Here is a 20955-nt window from a genome sequence, read left to right on the forward strand (position 1 = left end):
TTGTGAGAGAGCTTTCCAGGAGCAAATCCTGAAATCTCCTGGCTGGATCTGCAGCTCGGAGTTGGTGCTATGCTTAGTAGCAGAGTTCTGTTGTGGAGGAGTGTTATGAGAAACACTGTATCTGGTAGCAGTGCTGTCAAACTTCTGTGGCAAACACATAATTTCAGGGTCTGTCTTGCTCTACAACGCATTGGGACTGGCTGGAAAAGCCTCCAAGAGCGGACTAAGGGAAGAACAAACAGAAACATCTAGGGCAAATTTGCTTTGATCGTGCCAAGTGTTAGAACATGCTCTGATGCGTGGACCAGCGTTGGAATGAGAAAGATCCCTGCTAAGAGGGCTTAAGGGCTTGAGAGTCCCTCCTGCGGGGAGGCAGAAGCAGCAGGGACAAGAATAGCTTGTGCAAGCGGGCTGTTTCGCACAGAGCGTGGCACTTCCAGCACGGAGTGGCTGTGCAGCCTCCAAGCACCCGCCTTGCAGCTTTGCACGGGAACAGCCAGCTGGGAGAAAGTGATCTGCTGCTAAGAAATAACCAGCAAAGATATTTGGCTTGTTAGGTGAATGGAATTGGTGTATTTCCTTTAGTTGTACCGTGATCTGTGATCACTTTCGAGGCATCAGAAATAAAACTTGAGTGTTTTCTGTGGTACTGCCCGTGGTATTTGCACAGGGAGGGATCTCTGCTGTGGAGGAAAGGCACGCAGCCTGCTAAAAACTTTGTTTCGTGTCAAGCAAGTGTGAAACAAGCAAAACATGACAATTACTAAGATTCTATTGACTTCTTATCAAAGCTACATAGGAAAGGGTAAGACTTGCTGAACTTTCTTGGTGTTTGAAGCAGATACTGAACACTAGATCCTCAAAGCGCGAGCGGACAAGGCCCGCTTCATCCTTGGCTCCTTTTTCCCTGGCCGCTGGGCCAGAAGGACACACAACATGTTGTGCTGGGGTTTTTTGATCTTGCTTTGTGATCTCTTTTCTGAATGAGCATACTTGTCTTAATGGTGCCATATCATGGAGGTTAAAAAATGTTAGCATAGGTGGGAAAGTTTGTGGAATCTAGAATTCAGGTAAAAACATGAAAAACACAGTTGCAGAATTTGGTGTTTGGGGTGATTTGCTACTTGTGCTTTGTGTGTGGGGGGTGCTCCTGATAATTTGACTTTCATACACAAAGTTCTGTGTATGTTTTGGAGGTGGTGGTTGGTTGGTTGTGTATGACTTGTATTGTTAAGTTTGCATAAACTAGGAGTGCCTAACCAATGTGGAAATAATTATTTGGTCAAATGATTTGCAGTGTTGCAGACTTTGGCACTCTGTTTGTAAGTGGGGAAAAAATTATTTATGTGAAATAAGCAAAGTATATGGAAGATAGCAGCTTGATAACTTTGGTGCGTGATACATGCACAGTACCATGCTTCAAACTGGCATTTTTCCAAAGCATGAATGATAAGTGTAGAGTTTTTTTGCTGACATGACAACACTGGGTTTGTTTTTAGTACTAACAGTTCACTGGCATTAGAGAATATTTCAAGCTCAGCTTAACAAGTTTAACTTCTATTGCTCACTAGACGTGTAATTAAATTATGAAGTCTTGTCATCTGTTTTGAACTTAAATTATCACTGGTTTTAACTTTTTTATCACACATGACTCTTTCAGGATTGCAGGGTGTGTGAAAACGGCTTACTGTAGCCGTATGCTTGTTGGCACAGAACTCCAGGATGTTTCAGTAGGTTTGAAGCATGGGTGGTTGTGTGATGTGTGGTTTTTCTTATTTTACAAAAGCTGTGTTGATTCTTGCCTAGACTACTGTATCTGCTCTTGTTTCCACAGACCGTTCTGCAGAATCATTTCTAGTGGCTGCCTTGGGAAGGGATCAAGTTTGCAGGAGGGTGGCTCCCCCAGATCTCTCCTTGATCCCTGCTTTGCTTCTAGCCTGAGCTGTTTTCTGGCGTTGTAAGTCTAGCTAGCTTGATACCTGCGGATTGAATCGCCTTATTGTGAGTTTCCTGTCCTGGCTGGGTGTGTTCATTTCGGAGGGGATTGCTGTTATCTGTGGGAAGGACACAGCTAAGTAATTTTTCCTTTATCAGCCTGGTACCCTCCTTGTTAGAATCTTCTGGGTCAGAAGGCCTGCTCTACCGTATCTCTACAGATATTAGTGATAAATGTGTATAGGTCAGAGTGGAAAACTTCAGCGCTGTGGCTAGGAACCATGAGCTGCCTGTACTGCGTATCCATATACACCGTGCTCTGTAGTGTGTCATACGTGTGACAGTGTAGTAAACTGGGGAACGCCCGCAGTCTAGCTGGACTTCTGCCTACCCTCTGTTTCATGGGAAGGTAGCCACTTTAATTGACATCCTTTCCTAATTGACTTGTTTGATCTTTTTGCAATCTGTTCCTGAATTTAGGGAGAGAACATCTACTGGGTTCCTCCCATCCACAAGCCAATTACGTCTTTATTTTGCTGGTTTGCTCCATGCTGGTTCTCGGTGGTTTTTGCTTGAGCGGGTCCAAAGTCCCCTTCAATGCTTGAAGTCTTCAATGCCTGAAGATTATCCGTAGTTAGTATTTGAGATATGCCTGGTCCTTACTTTTCAGTAAGTACGCTGCTACTCTTGCCTCAAAAGAACAGTGGAAACGTCTGTTGTCATCCCCTGTTCTGCTCTAAAGAGGGATTAAAATCTGGGAATAAAGGCACTTGCGCGGTTGACTTCAGACTCTTCTATTTGCATGACATTTGCAAGGGAGCAAAGGAAAGGAAGGTCAAGCAGCTGCTGGCGATTGAAATAATCCCTGCAGAGAGTTCTCCCAAGACCTTGAGTTTCATCCACAGTAGTTAGTTTGGATTTTGAAAAGCAAGGTAAGAATCCTATGGTGTGAATTATTTTTTTAGGATGTGATGAAATAAGACCAAATCAAGTCTGTTTTGTATACACAGCTGAAAGGGGCTCTGGGGGGGGTGACAGTAATTGCACCCCAGGCAGTGTGCTTTTCTCTAGATGGTGATGCATGACACTGGTTCGTGATACAGCTACGACTAGGTAACTATTTCTGGGAACCAGCATGATGATGGTCTGTTTCTGAAGCTAAAATACCAACCCCTTGTGCCTTCTTGAGCATGGTTAGTGGTGGTGGGTTGCTCATTTGCTGTATAGTTTTGACCTAGTTCTATGCTGCTGCTGCAGCAGAGAGATTTAGAAAGGGACGGCTGTGGCAGCTTGTTTCAGTGAGTTGAGATCTGGTAGATGAGAAAAGTCACTTTTAAACACAACGGTGTTGACGACCTCATAGTCTGGTGGTGATATGACTTCATACAAACCTTTGAATTTCTCTGAAGAGTTCACAATACTAATGCAGTATGATTTGTGTCTGTTGTATGTGGCTGAACAGAAGGAAATGCTTTTTCTGTTCAGGTTTTCTTATAGCTGGTACTTGTTCTAAACTCTGCTTTTCCTGGGAGGTAGGAAGTGGTGTTCATACTCTGGAATGTGAGTGTTAGTGCGTGAAGGAGTTTGGAGAGCTTTTTAGAGAACTGCAAACGGAGGCAATATATTCCCACCGAAGCTGCTAAACAGCAGAAGCTTCTGTGAGCCCAGAGGCACACGTACTTTTTCTGTAAAGTCTGTTTTTAATCCTTCAATTAGGAGCTGTAAGCGGAATCCTTCTCCCTCGGTAATGGGTGGAACGTCCTCCTTGCCGTCAGCTTCCTCTCCTAAAATGCCTCAGCTAGCACGTGGTGCCTGTCTGGGCTGCTCTCCTCCTGCCCCCTGCCCCGGGGTCTCTGAGCATCCATGTTCCTCAAGCTCACCACGTGGGAATGACACAATGCAGCTTTTCTTGCTCCTCAACTTCTCTTAGTGGTAATTTGAAACTTACCTTTTTTTCATGACTTTTGCTACACAAGCATATTGTTCTGAAACTGCTCTTGTTTGGAAGGTTTCTTGGGTGGATGTAGCGGATAGAGGGCCACAGGCTGTCTCCTTAGTGTGGGTTGTGCTGGGGACATTTTTCTTCCCCTTCCTCAGACAGAGCTCTTCAGTTTATCAGACACAAGACAAAAAGGATTATTTGCCTCCTTTTGCTTCACTTAAGTTGGGAGAAGCAGGTCAGCATTGCCACTGAACCCACCTCTCCTACACTTGCAACGGTAAGAGGGAAGAAGGATCACAGCTTTTAGCTAGCAGGTGGTCATCTTGTTCCACATTTAAAGGATTATTGGCTAGATCTTATGCTTTTGCATATTTAAGTACTGAACTGTGAATGTATGCAATACTAAAGCTTAGTTAAGGTGCCGTTTAACTTCCATTACTCTCCTCAGGAGAATAAGGCTTGATTTCTCAGAGCTGAGGTTTGCTGCAGAGCTCAAGGAAGGCTGGTATTTCAACGTGCAGTATTTTAGTGTTGTGTATTTCAAGAAAAGCTTGTTTAAGCTTCCCAAGTCAGTGAGAACCAGTCTGTTATCTTCTTGGGCTCATCTTTCCGGAAAAACTGAACTTTCATCTTTGGTGGATCTGAAGCAAAGGTTACTAGGTTGGAGGATGCAAAGATAACTGAAGCAACCAAGAAGGGTTTTGGGAGAGTGCTCTCTGGCCCTTACAAATTCTTCTGCTTGCAGATGTGTTAGTAAGTCCTGTCCTCTAGAGGAGAATTACAGTGCTAGCCTATATATTTTTATAAAGAAGCTATCCTTGACTAAAAGACTGAGACAGCAACATCTGACTCTGAGCTTTTGAAATTAGCTTAGTCTAAAACCTCTGTCTGTTGCTGAATGATTAGGATGGGTGCAGAAAATTAAGGAAAAACCACCTTGTAAGTCATGATAGTGTTGGTCTTGGAGGCTGCTTTAAAATAGTGTAATTTGGATGTCACCTTAGTTTTCAATTGTATCAGTTCTGCAGTCTGAGGATAATAAGCAGGCATCTGCTAACCTTTTGAAAAAAGTTGATATCCTAATTTTCAAATTTATTATTACTTTGGGAGATACAGCTTTAGATGGTGGCAGTCTGACCAAACTGCAATTAATTACTGTGATCCTTCAGGTACCGTTTTGGTTTTTATGTTCTAAGCAGAGAGGTAATTTCTGCCACTTCCTGCTATACAAAATAAGTGCTTTAGTTAATAATGGCTGTAATTAACGACTTGGAAATATTTCCCATGCTCTCTTTTTCCCACAAACTTGTGTTCGTGCGCTCCGAAGCAGCAATGGTGCAAGTGTTGGTGTAACACGTTGCGCAGCGGCAAATGCTTGCACTGAAAAACTCTTTGGGATGTAGGCTCCTTGCTTCCAAAACTGATGAAATGCTAGTTCTCTTATGCCGAGTATCTGAGGTCTGACGTGTTAGTGTCAATGATGTGTTTAAGCTCTGAGTGGTTTTGAGTGTCTGTGGCTCTTAGAGCATGTCTGGCATCTTAAATATCAGTGGAAGCAGAGACTTTGTGAGGCAGGGTTGATTTTTCTGTGGGTACGATGGGCGGGTGATTTTGTCCTGTGTTTGTGCTGTTTTGCTATGGCGATGAGATACGGATTTTTATGATTAACTTTTTTCCAAGGAGTTCTCCGTTGTGAGAGCAGCTCAGGCTGGAAGGAGGACAGGATGGTTTGCAGCGGGAGTTCTTTCCGAAGCGGCTCCCTGTAGAGCGCGGGTGTTTCTCTCAAACACGCAAACTGGTCTGGTGGAGGCTGTGCGTTAGGAATTGTCAGTTGGATTGTCGTGAGAACATAGCAGCACCTTCATTACTTATAAAATAAAGAATATAGCGAATATTTTGAAACGATGTATGAGTATTGGATGTACCAGTTTCTCATGGTTGAAGGTGTAATTCTCAGGGCTGCTTTGGACCAGCCTCTTCGTGTACAGCTGAAAGAAAAGGCGTTGCTTCTCAAACAGGGAATACGAACACTTCGATCTGGGGGAGGGAAGCGAGTCCTACCTTTGTCCTTCAGTTGTATGTGTGAAACTTATTTTTCTTTAAAACTTTACTACCACATCTTTGTTTTCCCACAGATGCTTTTTTGCCTTCTTAGTTTGGGCAGTTAGGCCAAACACAAGCACATTCATTATGTTTTTGCAGTATCTACGTAAATGCTGCTACTCTTGTGCCACTTATGTTCTGTAGAGTTAAGACAGCATTGTGTCTAATGTACCTGTTGTTTTGATCTTTTTGGTACTTAGTTATCATTACTCTTATTATGCAGGTTTTAAAATTTCCTGTTGCTTATGTCAAATTGTTTCTTACAGTGGAAATGAATTGACAGTGTGTTAGTTTCTATAAGTTTGTTCTCTTCTGTATGTTAAATGCATCACATCAGTAGTGAACTGACGCTCCTTTTTTCTCTTTTCAGCCAGATAATGAAATCTCTTCAGACTGCAATCACGTAAGTATTGCTTTGTTTTATTCAGTCTCTAGCTATGGCATTTGCACCTTATTATCCCTTATCAACATTAGGTATTTTACATATTTTGGCGGTTTGCAAAAGGCGTTTGGGTTTCTGTACTGGCCTGTGGAGGAAGAACACAAGGCGACTTCTTTACCCCAGTATAGCCACTGTGGTCTTACTGGAGACTTCAGGGTGGAAACATATCTAAGAGCTTTATAAACTGTACTTCTGTATCAGAGGAGGATAGCAGATGTCGTTCCTATTTTATAGTTGGGGGGTGGTTCCCGTGAGTTACTGGGAGCAATATGATGTGCTCCTTTTGGGAAAGATGTGAGCAGTACTGAATTTAAACTCTTAATTTCAGCTGTTGAAGCCTTCTGTATTACTTTCACAGCTGCTAAATTCTTAGACTTGCTTGGAAAATGCTGTGGGGGTGTGATATTTAGAGGCACTTTGAACCACTTGGCTGGTTTTAGAACAGATTTCCTCTCAGTGCTGTGTTTAACAGTGAGCAAACTGTTAGCCAGTTTTCAGGCTGTCAAGCTGACTCTTCAAATCCCAAGACATTTAAAAAAAAAAAAAATCATCAGAGCTGATGTTGATGTTAGGTTTCCTTTAGCTTCTCTCATTTGCATTCTGTTAGGATACACCGTATCAAGATTCTTAATTGTTTGGTTAGCCCTGGACACAGACAAGTGCATGCCTCAATGACAGTCTTGGTTTCAGATACTTGAGAAGCTGTATTTTGGTTTATTATTGGAAGATATATTCCAGAAATGAAACCCAGCCATGCTGTGCAACTAGTAATTTCCATCTGTGTTTATAAATTAACCTTTAGCACTGTGCTGCCAGACTTCATGGTAGCTGTAATTCTCTGTTGCGCAGGGCTGGATCAGATGAAGGGCACATCATGTTTCTGTTTAAGTCTTTTCTTTTTTTGAAAAAGAGAAAACTTCAGTAATTAAAACTTATCTACCTGACATTTAAATGTGCTAGCAGAAATTACCTGAATGAAGAAGAAATTAAGAATTCTAGAAATCAAAGTCGGACCCTTCCTCTGCTGGATTAAGTGACAGCGTCTCTGCCACAAGGCAGATGTCAGGCTGCTGTGGATTATAGAAGCCATTCAGGAATAGGAAGTGTGGGCAAAGTCTCATTTTCCCAGGCAGAAATTGAAGGGGAGTGATCAAAAGCTAGACCGCAGAGAGGCGTCTCATGTCCAAATTTTTTTTTTGCCTCTCTCTGCAGTCTTTGGTAGTACAACTACTGATCATGTCCTGGGAAAATACTGTCTAGTGCTAAAATCTGGATTTTTAAGCTCCAAGTTAACCTTCCTTCTGTCTACGGGAAGATTCCTTTGGAGAGCATCTCATTTCGAGACTCTCCAAAGTTCAAGATTACAAATGCAGAGGTGTATTCTTATGGTGTTGGACCCCATTCTTGTCCTTCCAGTCCTGGCTGGAGGAGGTCTACAGCACTCTTTGCGAGGACAGGTTCCCTGGTTATTCACTTTTGTCTATTAAACCTGTCTATTTACAACTACTTACTCGTTCTGAAATACCCTGGGATCCCATCATCTCCTTTTTTTAACTTTTCACAACTCCATGATGTGAGGTGTGGAAGACAGTGCATCTGTGCTGATTCCATTTTTAGTTCTCTGTGTGTGCTTCCACACTCTTGGAGATAATATAAAAGTGCTTTCCTTGTGTACGAGCATGTTTTTGTGTTTTCTTAGGGGTTTGTGTACAATTGAAACTTCAAAGTTTGACCAAACTGTTTATCTTTTTGATATTAATTTGATTTTGTCACAAAGGCAGAGTATTTGAAATTAATTTTTAAAACTACTTAATCTTTATGTTAATGAAAAATGTTTAAATGCAACTTAAGTTCCTAGAGAAAAACAGATGAGCTAATAGAGCTTTTCTCAGGCAACATCTCAGCTATTAATTTGCTGAGGTTTTGCTATCTTACCCTCTATTTTTACTTTATGGTGCCTCAGGAGGACATCTGGGATGTGTATATATCTGCAGAGTGTGACTTGCCCAAGATTGATTCTTGCACAGTGATCAAATGCCTCTAGGCTCCTACGTGAGCTAATCTCTGGCTCCTAGAAGAACAGTCATCCTTACCAAGGCATTTTGCAGTCTAACCTCTAAGATATCATTGTGCTTAGCAAGAGAGAGAACCTCTTAGGTTTGAAATATATCTGCATCCAAAAAAGTTGACTGGTCGCAGCCCCTCACAGAAGGAAGTGAACAAGGGACCAGCTGCATTGTCCTCCTTCCTTTTTTGTTAGGCTTTTATTAGGTTTTCAGCATGAAATCTGCTCCTGTTGAGGACTTCATTTTTGTTAGATCATTTGCATCAGGCAGACAAGTCATGGCACAGAAAGGTGTGGTGGGCTAAAGACGTTGCTAAATATGCAGCAGGTAGCAATTTACAGCTTTCATTGTTTTATCCTTTCAGTTATGAAATTGTCTTCATTAGGTATCTTTCCTTTTAATGAGTCAGCTCATGACCTTGTGGAGAAATTTTTAACAGTCTGAATTTGTTCAAGATGAGAAAATTATTGCAGAAATGAAGGGACAAAGTTGTTGTCAAGGAGTCTTTGCATTGATTGTTGCACTGTAGAAGGATGATGATACAGATTGGGAATAAATGATGTTTCATTCTTTTCTGAAGCAAAATATTTGTCATTCTCCATGGGAAGCTCTTAAGCCCCCTTTCTACAAATGGTCTCTCTATAGCTCTTGTGGAACTACAAGCTGAACCTGACTACAGATCCGAAGTTTGAATCCGTGGCCAGAGAAGTCTGCAAGTCCACTATTGCAGAGGTAAGCCAGAAGAAAGGCATGGCTGCTATTGTGGCGCTAGGGTTTTTTTCTTTTCTTTGTGATAGTGAATTAGTGTGTGAATAATGTTTTGGGTTTGGGGAACCTCGAGTCTTACATGCCAAATTACTAGGCGTAATTAATTTGATCTCCTTGTAGAAAAAGCCAGTTACCTTAGTGGTGCCAGGCAAAAGGGCGGGGGAAGGAAATAATAAACTAACAACCCCATCAGCTCTTACCTGACCTTTTGTCAGAAATCTGTTGTGGTTTGGATTTGTCTTTATCAAGTGTTGGACAATCGTAGCAGTGTTGGTGTAGCAGAGGTTCCACAGAATTTAGCATAAGGCTGGTTTTGGATTCTGTCTTGCTAGCAAAGGATAAGCACATAGACATGAAATGATGAATTGGCTTTTTTTTTTCCATTGAGGCTCAAAGTTTAATTATTCCAAGGACTCTCTGTTAGGAACTTCCTCTTCTTAGGTTGTACGAGGAGTTAGTCCTCTGTATCTCAAGCATCAACACACCTCAGTCCAGCTTCAAAGATTACTTGATTAATCATTTCTTTCCTTGCGCTCATGCTAGAGCTCTTGAGGCTGAGCGCTTGGCCATACGGGAGCTGACTGAGCTGAGGTTTTTTCCCTTTGGTTGGAGTAGTTTTTAGCTAGACTTCAGGGGAAGCAGTGGAACCAAGGCTCTTCACAGCAGTACAGGCTTCAGCTGACTTAACTCAGTCATTAAACCGTGCCCTGAAAAACATCATTTGTATATCCACCAAATAACTTCACCCACCCATAATCTTGCTCTTTAAAAAAAAATTGTTTGCTATGGATGATGGCCCCTTTGTGGCTTTTAAAGTAGTTCTTCTTGAAAGACAATCAGTCGCATGAATAGCAGGTTGTCTCTCCAACCACAGTTTGTGTTGGCAGTTTATTTTCCACAGGTCTTAGCTTTTGGTGGTGCAGACTTGCTTATTAGACAAGAGGAATATGTCAGTGCTCAGAGCAGGTTTAAGATGAGTGGTTCCCCAAGTCCTCACATTCTGATGGAACCACCTGTGTTGTTGCCCATTCTTTATGAAGTTTTCATTTGAGAGAAACATGCAAAGATCTGAGAAATTGAGGATGTCAACAGCAGCCTGGCTCCGAAAGTTTGGGAATTAGTACTGTAGTTGAGGGGTACATGACTGCTTTTTCTTCATGGCCTGCTAGGGTTCTGCTTCCCCTTCTCAGCACCAGCTGAGTTGCGTTAAGGATAGCATTAGTATAAGGAGAGATCAAGAAAACAGTTAATACAAGAAGGCTAGAATATTGAACAGTGGAAGGAAAACAGCTTGCATCGAAGGGTTATGTTGTGTTTGGAGTTCAGTAGCTCCCAAAAGCAAACACTGTGAAATCTGTCAAATTCTTATTTTTTGCAATCATAGGGAAGATTATATTTTTCTGTTTTATGTCATACAGCTGCTGCAGAATTTTTACAACGAAGGCATTCTTGAAAATGCTCTTTTAACAGTCTGTATAATTACCACTTTTGTACAGTGACAGTCTGATATTGGTGTAAATGATGCCTTCTAAATCTGCAATATGATGTCTAAAAACTGTGGGAAGAGCATAGCATTTTAGCTGTACCTTAATCACTGTGTTCCTCTTATAATTGTGTTGAATGATAACATGAACTGCTGGTATTTTGCCATTTGGTGAGTGGTTTTTACTTAAAGAAAAAAAAGTTGCATAAGTAACAATAATCTCATGTGTTTGATCTTCTGATACTTAATACTGAGGCAGGTGCATAAACTATTCCACTAATTTTTTGAAAGTATTTCTAAAACACTCTTTAAAACTAACATATATAGTGGGAATGTACTGCTAACATGTAGTATTAGCCTATTAATATTTTTCTTTAATTCACACTAACAGGTAGGTGTTTTCTTGCTGGTGACTGAGCTCTGATTTTAAGTATTGCTTTGTATTAAGAACAAAATAAAACTAGAAAAGTAATTTCTAGTAAAAGTCATTTGGGAATTGGTGGCTGTCCCAACCAGGTACATCCTGAAAAGTCCACCTTAATTTTATCAGCTAAATATAGATTTAAATATCAACTTTTTTCTCAACGGTTGCGATTTTCTAAGTTCTGGCACTAATTTTAATCTAGAATTATAGTTGGCTACCAGATAACGGTGGTTGTTTCAGAAGTGGCCAGGCAATAACGTGATTGCTTGGTCTTTTACGCAGTTCACTGGCTCAGGCCGCAAAGCTCTGGGGCTGTTTCCAAAGTCAGCATGTTGCCGTTGTGTGCGGGTTTGGCTCGCGGTACTTGAGCTGAAGTAGGGCCAAACCGAAGATGCAGCTTTCTCGGGGAAAGCTTGCTCAGCTCTCTCCCTTTTATCCTGCAATGAATCAAGTATTTTCACTTCAAAATGGATTTTATGCCTTACCTATAACAATTACATTGACCTTAGTAACTATGTTTTTCTAATAGCTATATAGGTTAAATACAAAATGTTCTACCAGCCTACATCTGCCTTCAAATAATGGCGTTTAAAATGTTGCATGTTTTATTTGTTATATAGAAAGTAATGGCCACGTAAGCTGAGGCAGAGAGATGTGTTTTACTCATCTAGTCTGACCTATATGAGTCTGTCACAGGATGACCTGAGTTAATTCTTGTTTGAATTAGAATATATTTTTCTAGAGATGGCTCTTCATTTTTTAAAATTTCCAGTATAAAGATTCCAACTTGGTTTTGAGAACTGATAAAATGGCTCCCTGCCTGTTCTCTTGGCGCTGCCCTTGCTTGGTATCTGAACCTGCCTGGATTATTGATTGCCATGGATCTCCCTTTAGATTGATGGGCCCGTCAGTACAGGAACAAATCTTTGATGTAATCGAGTCAACCTATGTATCTATTGCTTGAAAAACTGTCACCACTGAACTTCGGTGTCTGGCTGTCACGCACGCTTTCTGCGCCATTACGGCTGCAGTTCTCAGCATATTCCTGAACAGGGGACACCAGAGCTGGGCAAGCATTTCAACACGGGCTTCCCAGGGTTAAAAAGAGTCCGTGTAATCTCGGTACTCCTGGGAGCAAGGCATTGCACTGCTCCTATCGCAAGATTCCTCGGGGAGCGTCCTTAACTGATAAGTAACCATGTTTTCCACTTCCTTTGGAAAGGCGCTGTCAAAACTGCCTGCATCTTTTACTTCCAAAGGTGACGGTTTTGGCCTTACTGTCTGCTTCCCTGAGCAGTGCAGGCTGTGATTTATATTGGGGACCTGTCTGTTCATGTACACTGCTTTTCCAATCCCTGCACAGCTTTCAGCTTTTGTTAGCCATGATTTTTTTTTTTTAAGACCACTGAGTAAAATGGTTTAGTACCAACAATCAGTTTCTTTAAGAGCCTGATAAAAATGAATTTGATCAGGATTTTCCTTTATAGTAATTTTCAGCTTCCAGCAAGTTATAAACAGTTCAATAAATATTGTGTTGACTTTTGAGTCAGTCTCACTTCTAGCCAAAATGTTATATTGTATGAGGTCAGGTGGCTAATGGGGGTCCAAGTATGATTTAGTGATGTCATAATATGCTCAGCTTTCTAAATAAAGGTTTGACAAACTAGCGTTTTTCCTACAAATCCACTTGATTGCAGGGATTCAATGTGATTATTATGAAAGATGATTATTGAGCAAAAGGGTTCATAATCCTCAAGGTCGCTGCGTTTGCTTTCTTCAGATACTGGCACACATGAGGTATTTCTCATTTCTGAAATATTTTCAAGTATTCTGACTTACTGAAAATCAAACTAAAGCCTAGAGGGTTTCTTTGCCAGCAGATTTTGAAGCTACAGATGCAAGTTTTTGAGGATTTTTTTTAAAAAAACAGGTTAAATTCAGTAGCTGCAGCCCCTGTATTTTTATTCTTTTTTTTTTTTTTTAAAAACAGATCAAGGAGTGTGCAGATGAACCAGTTGGTAAAGGCTTCTTGGTGTCATGTTTGGTGGATCACAGAGGCAACATCACCGAATACCAGTGCCATCAGTACATCACTAAAATGACAGCCATTATCTTCAGCGATTATCGGTTGATCTGTGGCTTCATGGATGACTGCAAGGCTGACATCAATCTCCTGAAATGTGGCAGCATTCGACCTGGAGAAAAGGTATCCAGAGAACATGTAGATTGTCAATAGGCTTGTAAAAGTCATTCACTTCAGGAAACTTATGTGGAGACTCTGCAATAGTATTATTGTCTTACTTGCAACTGAAAAAATACATGGCATATCTCATCTGTCTGAAAAGGGTGATGTCCTGATTCTGTATAGTTCCTTTTTAATAAATATGCATTCGTTCCTCTGTGTGGGACTGCTATTCAGAGACGACTTTCATTTGTCTTTCCTTACCGCGCTACGGGTGATCTGGTAGGTAGTTGTCTTTTTGACCACGCTCTGTCAGGCTTGACTCGATACGATGAATCCAAACAAAAGATCTAAGCAGACCTATTGCTAGGCTTATTTCACGGCGCGGTGGGGTCTGATGCAGGAAGGTTATCAAGGTGATGTGACCTGTGCTATAACCCTTTCTGCTTTCTCAGTGCGGTGGGGTCTGACGCAGGAAGGTTATCAAGGTGATGTGGCCTGTGCTATAACCCTTTCTGCTTTCTCAGGCTGTAGTTGATAGACTGGATCAAGAGCTCTTACCTGTTTGCTTCCCCTTTCCCCTGCCCACCCGAAAATGGTTGAAGGGCACCTTTTAGTAGTACAAACTGACTAATACTGTACTGGTTTTACTAAATCGATGTTTTTTTGCCCTATGAGGCTTAAGCAGAGGTTGATGCAAAGAACAGTTTGTGGTGACTACATGTGGGGTTATTTTCAAGGCACTGTCTTTCCCTGTCTACTTCAGCATAGCTAATGCAGGCAGCAATTATATATTGCTGCAGGAATGAGTGGCTTCTTTTATGGCAAGTTTTTACGTTTAGGGATAAAGATAAAATTAGCCTATCAACTTTTTACAGTGCTTTTTAAATTATAGCTCTTACGCTTTTAATAATTAGTCTCTTAAATCAGCTATTGATGAGGAGGTGTATAACAAAAAATACACACTTTTTTGGTTAAAAAAACAAGTTTTCCCAGTTGTCTGAGATGTTCGCTGCTGTAAGCAGCTTCACATCCGTAGTGTGTTAAATTGAAGTGCTAGTGTATTCCAGAAGACTTAGCTGAACAACAGAAGGCACAAAAATAAGGACTTGCTTTCAAGAACAAAAGCAACCATAGAAGTGGGAGGAACTTGCAGGCCCCACAGATTCAGACTGGTAACACCTGCTTTTTCCGTAAAGTAAAGGCTCTTTTTTAATACTGGGCTGAAGGACCTCATGAAATGAGAAGTTGCTGTTTACAATCAGTATAGAATCAGAAGAGTAATACGGGAGTCCAGGATGTCAGGTCTGCATATTACCTGTGGCTTGACCAAATTAAAACAAAATTAAAATACTTATAGTAGCACTGAAGGGTACAGTAGAGTGGATTTTGTGAGCATAAGCCAAATCTCATATAGTAGAAGTGAAACCAATGCTGGCAGGCTTGTGTGCGTTACTGTGCATAACTCACCGTGTTGGTCACAGAAGTTAAGGTGGGTGAAGGGTGAGGGTGGCCGGGGTGGCTAAGGTCACAAGGCATCTGGGAGAGGGAAACAACTGCAAACTTTGGGTCACCGAGTTTCTGCGGGATAGCAAAGCGAGTCACTAACCAAACTTCTATGGGGGTTAGTGCGGTTTATGCATATTCCTCACTTTCTTGGTACCCAACCCAGAATATTTTGCCTTGGTTTGTGAAAGCATCGCAGTCTGTCATATGATGTCTTTTGTTATGCTGTCATCCTTGGCACTTAGAGCAATTGAAGTATTTTATACTGCTATGGAAACAGCTATAAATGGCTATGCAAGCATTTCTTTTGTTGGTGTTCTGTTCTATTCCTTTTCTGCTTTGGAGAAATCTCATCTAATTTACTCCCATCAGATGCTGGTTCAGGTTTTATTTCCATGCTGTAGCTTCTGAGAGTTGCCTGTAGAGAAACAGTCATTACCCTTTTGTGTGTCTGAATGTAACTGTGAATTTAATAAATAGGACCTGGACACCTGAGGAGGAAGATGGGGGAAGAGATTCATCTCTCTCTTTTTTTTTAATGGAAGTAAGCACTACTACTCCATCCACATCAGGCAGCTAGTAGATTGCAATGGTAGCTTCATCATAGTAACATAGTGGGATGAACTGGCCTTTTTAATTGTAAAAGGCACTTCAGTAGGTATTCTGGGATTACACTGCCTCTTGAAGCCCCTCTGCTAGCTAACCATTTTCCTTTTCTGTATTTCCTTCTTTTGTTTTAGCTTGCTTTCCTAATTGAATTCTGTTCCTGCTGGGTTTGTTGCCTCTGATGTGATGTTTTCTGTGCTTTCTTTTCCATGTTTCTTGTTGGTTTTCTGCTCTGTAAGACCAATAAAGTTCAGCTTAAAAGTCTCAATCTGACTGTAGACTTCATTTTGCTATATATAGCAGAAAGGCTGTAGATGTGTCATTTGAAAGCATTAGGTTTTGTAATACGCCTGTGTTGTGGAGTTGATTTTTTTTGTTGTTGTTGGTGGTGTTTTTTTCTTCCAGTTAATGGAGAAATATTTAATAGTCGTTTCAGTCACCTTTCTGGTTGGCTGTTGTGCTTTATAGCGAATTTGGTCTCCTGGTATTTAAAGCTTGCTTTATCTTCATGCAATAGGGATCTAATTTGAAATTGAAATTGGTAATTGCAACGGAGCTTTTCTTCTTGGGCTGCCTATCAGAATGAGCTGCTTTCCCGATCCCGGTAACGTCCAGGATTGTATCAAACTAGTGGGTAGTCTGTAGTTGCCCGGGTGCTGGATTTAGCTGTGATGTCCAAACTGGAGTTGATTATTTGCCATAATGAAGGCTACAGAAGTGTCAATTGCACATCTGTTGTAGTACTTAACCAGTTAATAGTATTTTTCAGACTCCTAAAAAAAGACACATTAGGAGACCATTGTCTTATTGCTTTTTTCACCCTTAAGTCCTTTGGGTACAGTTGCTCTCATTCTTTAACACAGAGGGGAAACGAGTCTAAATGGGAAGAGATGGTAACATTCAGCTCAGTTTTGTGTACTTAGTGCAGTATTACGGCAGTGTTCTATCAGCTGAAGTACTGGGAATTAGCTAGTCTAAGAGCGATCCCCGTAACTGTAACCCTGGTGTCCAGGTTAGCCAGCTGGAGTGCCGAACTGGAACTCGCCATGGATCTGCTGGATGGTTTTCCATAGCCTGACTGCTCTGGCTCCAGCAAGTCAGTACGGCCGTTCAGTGCAAGGTGCTGTGCTGATAAGCATAAAACATAACAAGTTATGTTTTACCTTCCTGCCTGCTGCTCCTTTCTGTTCTTGACTCTTTTCTGGTCACTTTTCTAGCTTCTCTCTGCAAGTCTGCAGCTAGAACAGTGATGAACTCGAGGCATGTCAGGTTTCAACAGAATGAAGTCTTTTCCAGAGGAGCTTCTGAAAATGACAAAAAAAACCCCACCCAAGAATTGCAAAGCCTAAACTATACTGGGGGGCAGGGAATCTCTGATGGGAAATGAATAGTAAGAACAAGGTTTTTAAAATTCTGTCTTGGCCTAAAGCCATGTGCTTGGAGTTTGAATTTTGGTCATAGGAATTAAAATCATAGAATAGTTTGGATTGGAAGGGACGTTTAAAGGTCATCTCCCAAAGCGTTCTGCTGAAGGGGGTTTGCTTGGCCACATTTAGAACTTAGTTCCATTTCTCTGTGGCTCAAAGTGCAGTAGGGCAGTATTGGAAAGCTGCTTGTATCCTTTGTGGATCTACATGTATCCTTTCATAAAACTACACGGAGTTTCAAGGCACTCCAGACTAGATAATTATCTAGTATGTTTAACAGATCTTTGCAACTTTCAGTTAAAATTCTCTATTTAAGATTGATAGTGGTGGTGAGGCAACAATTCCAGATGTGTGTGGTTTTTAGGCTTAATCTCCTCTATTTCAGCGTGTTGCCCTAAAGAAATGAGTACTAGACTCTGTCAGCCCCTGCAGCAATTTTGGGGAGCCCTGACTTGTGGAGTGAATGTAGAGGTCTTCAACTCTGAGGTGGAGGTTTTCTGACAACAGGGTGCTGGATAGACGAAAAGCTTTGTTGGGATTCATTCCACAGCAGAGCTGCAGCAGGCGTTTATACCCTTGTATGCATCAGGCAGCCGGTGCTGGAGCAGGACCGGGAGAGCTCGTGCCGTGGGATGCCAGCCCTCGGCTTCGGTGCTTCTGAAGCTGAACTGGCCCCGCAGGACTGGTGGCACGTGGAGTCAGGTGGGAACAGGCAGCTCTCCGTGGCGGGGAGAGCTCGTGCCGTGGGATGCCAGCCCTTGGCTTTGGTGTTTCTGAAGCTGAACTGGCCCCGCAGGACTGGTGGCACGTGGGGTGCAGGTGGGAACAGGCAGCTCTCCGTGGCGCAGAGCTGCGAAGTGATGCAGGTACCGCAAATGTGTGTCAAAGCTGTCCTGCCATCCTTAGGATGAGCCTGTCAAACTTTTGATTGCCAGCTGCTCTAGAAAAAGACGGTTGAGTGCAGCCATACACACGTTTGTTTTCCCCTCCAGTCTGCAATAGGAGATTGTACAATCTTAAATATAGTAGGTGTTAGCCTATAATTAAAGCTTGAAGTGATATTTCTCTAAACCACATTTGTAAAGTCCCATCTATACTCTGTTTGGCCAGTAGTGTGGCTGCCTTCATGCACTTTTGAAGAAATGGAGAGTTAGGACCTCCTTAAGATGGCTTAACTAGTCAGCACTAGCACTCAGGGACCTGATCTGCCTGAAAATGAACCCCAGATTAGGTCAGTAAATCTCCTAAACAGTGTCAAGTGGGCACAGGAACACTAATGGCACTACAAGAAGGCAGGTAAATGCTTGGAGGTAGGAGGAAAGGGCAGGACTGCATCTTTCAGGAGCCAGCTGTGTTGACTTGTGTGTGTTTCTATTACTGTTAAGTCTGACATGTTTTAAAATTGCTCTAATACAGGGCAGCAGAGTAGCCAGCACTGCAGGATGATCTACCCAAATGTAAAAATTGTATTTGCGAAGTAATGCAATAAATTTGTCATTTCATGTTGTGTCCCTGAAATGCAACCAGCATGCGGAAATCCGCTTTCACTAGACTTTTAAAAATAGATTTACTTTCATATGTAATATGACTCTGACCAGGAATCTAGACCCACGCTGCAAGAAACGAGGAAACTTCTGATTTTCCTAGCAGGAAAAGCCTGCCTTGTGCCCTCCTTGCTGGCTTGCAAGGGGAGGCTGCAGGTGAGTGAGAGTAATCTCAGTCTGCCTTGCCTCCCAGCCGCAACCTCACCTAGGCTGGAGCAAAAAACTGCCAGAGGAGCTTAAAATGGTTGTTTTCAATCATTTACGCTTGTCAGCTGCTCAGTTGTAATTACTACCTATGACTGACCACAAGGATTTGCGGAACAGTGTTTGGTTTGGCGTGGTTATGGATAAATGGCAATTTTAAGTAATGTGGTGAACGTGCTGTTAACTAATATTCCTCAGATCCCTTTTGGGTTCAGTCCTAAAGGGGCTGTTGATATATAATTATATTTCTTCAAAGATGCTGATATCTGGCCAGCATGTGGAGTTGGCCAGTTCCCACTCAAAGAAGAGAGCAAACCAAAATAAGGAGTTTTGGGGTGTGTGCGGTTTGGGTTTTTTGCCTTTTTTTTTTTTAAGGGGAAAACTACTTTTAGCTCTTTTAAACTGATTGTACTTCTGGGTTGTGTTTACAACTTTGTAATTGGCCAATTCTGCTTGTGCTCCAAGTGTAGCAGAGGTAAAACAGGCATCAAAGGCTGCCTGCCTGAGGAGACATGTCAGACCAAAAAGATTGGAAGAGTTGCATGGCTTTGAATAGTCATGGTCACGTTTTATGCAGTCTGCTCTCTTAGTCATGCTACTGCAACAGCAATGGATGAATCTACTTGACAGAGCGAATGGAAGGGATAGCTCCTAAATGGTTACTGCAAATGCCAAGATGAGCGATTCAGATGTATGCAAATATGCATGACTTGTTGTATACTCCAGGTAGCCTGATAAAAGTTTAGTAGCAATATCCTCTCACAGCAGAGCCGCATAAATTAAGGTGGTCTTCACAGGAGAAACTTGCAGAAGCCTTGAGAGATCTGTTCCAGAAGAGTTCTTTTTTATTAGAGGAACAGACCTTCTGCAGGGGTATAGAGGGGGTACAGTTCCCTATCTAAACATGTAAAAAGGATGTAGGGAACTTAAATGGAGCTTTTTTGGCTTTGCCCTGCCTCTTCCAGGCTTTCATACAAAGCACAGGCTCTCTACGTTTATTGGCAGTCGCTGGTCATAGTCCAAAGTTGCCTTCAGGCTTGCAGGACAGTGGACGTGGTGTACAGTATTGGGCCAGAACTGCTTTGTCTGAGACTTCATCTACTCTTGAATGCTTTGAATTTTTTTTATTCTCTTAATGGAGGAATTAGGATTGAGAAGCCTCCGTTGGTCAAAGCTTCTTTGTGGCCTTTTTAGCATCACTAGTTATCACCACCCAAACTGTAGGCTTGTCTCAGCATGGAGGAACTATGATTTTTTTTCTCCCCCAAGTATGTTCTTAATGTGATGCTGTTGCCATGGTGCAAAGAGAGCTATGTCAGATTAAAGATAATTTGGCCGTTTTGGTAAACTGCTCTGAGCAGTGTGACTAAGTAGTGTTAATCTCATTAAGACACATTAAAACAAACCCAGAGCATTGGAGGGGGGGATTTCATGGTGACCATCAGCAGGATGGTGATATATAAAGTGTGTGGATAGTACAGATATTAACTGTTGCCTCCTCTGAATGTAAATGCAGTTTAGGCTGAACTTTTGGAAGTAACTGCAGAGAGTTAGTTTGTTGGTTAATTTATGTGGTGCTTATCCAGAATCACAGATCACTTGACCATGTAAGTGCTTGGTTACAGATGTTGTCTTGTTCTTCTCATATAGGATGCCCACTCACAAGGCGAAGTGGTGGCATGCCTGGAAAAAGGCCTGGTAAAAGAGGCAGAGGAGACTGATCCTCGAATTCAGGTTTCTGATCAGTGTAAGAAAGCAATTCTTCGTGTAGCTGAACTCTCTTCGGATGACTTCCACTTGGACCGGCATCTCTACTTTGCATGCCGAGATGATAGAGAACGATTTTGTGAAAACGTGAGTCGTTTCCTCTTGCCTTCTCTTCTACAGTAATCCATTAAAAAAACAAAATCCCATTGGAAGAAGGAACGGTAGAGTGGAGCCTGAGCGAGATCGTGTAATACTGAAAACAGAAACCTTGTAGCTGTCATTTTGCAATAAATCTGGTATTAAATTCACTCACCCAACAAATAAGCATTATTTCCAGTGGGTTAATGAACTGAATTGGCATAAATGGTTTAATGGGCATCAGAGCTGGTGTGACAGGGAGTGGAATGACCCGAATGGGGAGGATGCAGCAAAGGTAAGTGACTGCTCCCTTCTGCAGTGGTAAGTTGTTGCACAAGGTAAGCCGGGTCTGACTCTACTCGCAGCCTTCCTTATCCTTGGAGCGATGAGCTGGAAAGCTGCGTTGTTCAGTCTGAGTTAGCTTGTGTCAGCTGAGCGTCTTCTCACTAAAAGGGTGATGAACACAACCAGATTTTTT

The 20955-nt window shown here is 41.9% G+C and overlaps 1 protein-coding gene across 1 annotated transcript in view; it reads left to right on the forward strand.

Moving 5' to 3' along the window:
* Positions 1 to 5781: 5781 nt before the first annotated feature.
* The window catches only part of GLG1 (golgi glycoprotein 1), a gene marked incomplete at its 3' end in the record, with an annotated part of 34130 nt that continues 18956 nt past the window's right edge, over positions 5782 to 20955 (forward strand). The window contains exons 1-5 of the mRNA XM_009572796.1: positions 5782 to 5859; positions 6351 to 6383; positions 9134 to 9220; positions 13154 to 13369; positions 20283 to 20486. Of these exons, the coding sequence (XP_009571091.1) occupies positions 5782 to 5859; positions 6351 to 6383; positions 9134 to 9220; positions 13154 to 13369; positions 20283 to 20486 (618 nt within the window). The remainder of the gene's footprint in view (positions 5860 to 6350; positions 6384 to 9133; positions 9221 to 13153; positions 13370 to 20282; positions 20487 to 20955) is intronic.

Source organism: Fulmarus glacialis, unplaced genomic scaffold, assembly GCF_000690835.1.
Source record: "Fulmarus glacialis isolate BGI_N327 unplaced genomic scaffold, ASM69083v1 scaffold32, whole genome shotgun sequence".
Lineage (NCBI taxonomy): Eukaryota > Metazoa > Chordata > Aves > Procellariiformes > Procellariidae > Fulmarus > Fulmarus glacialis.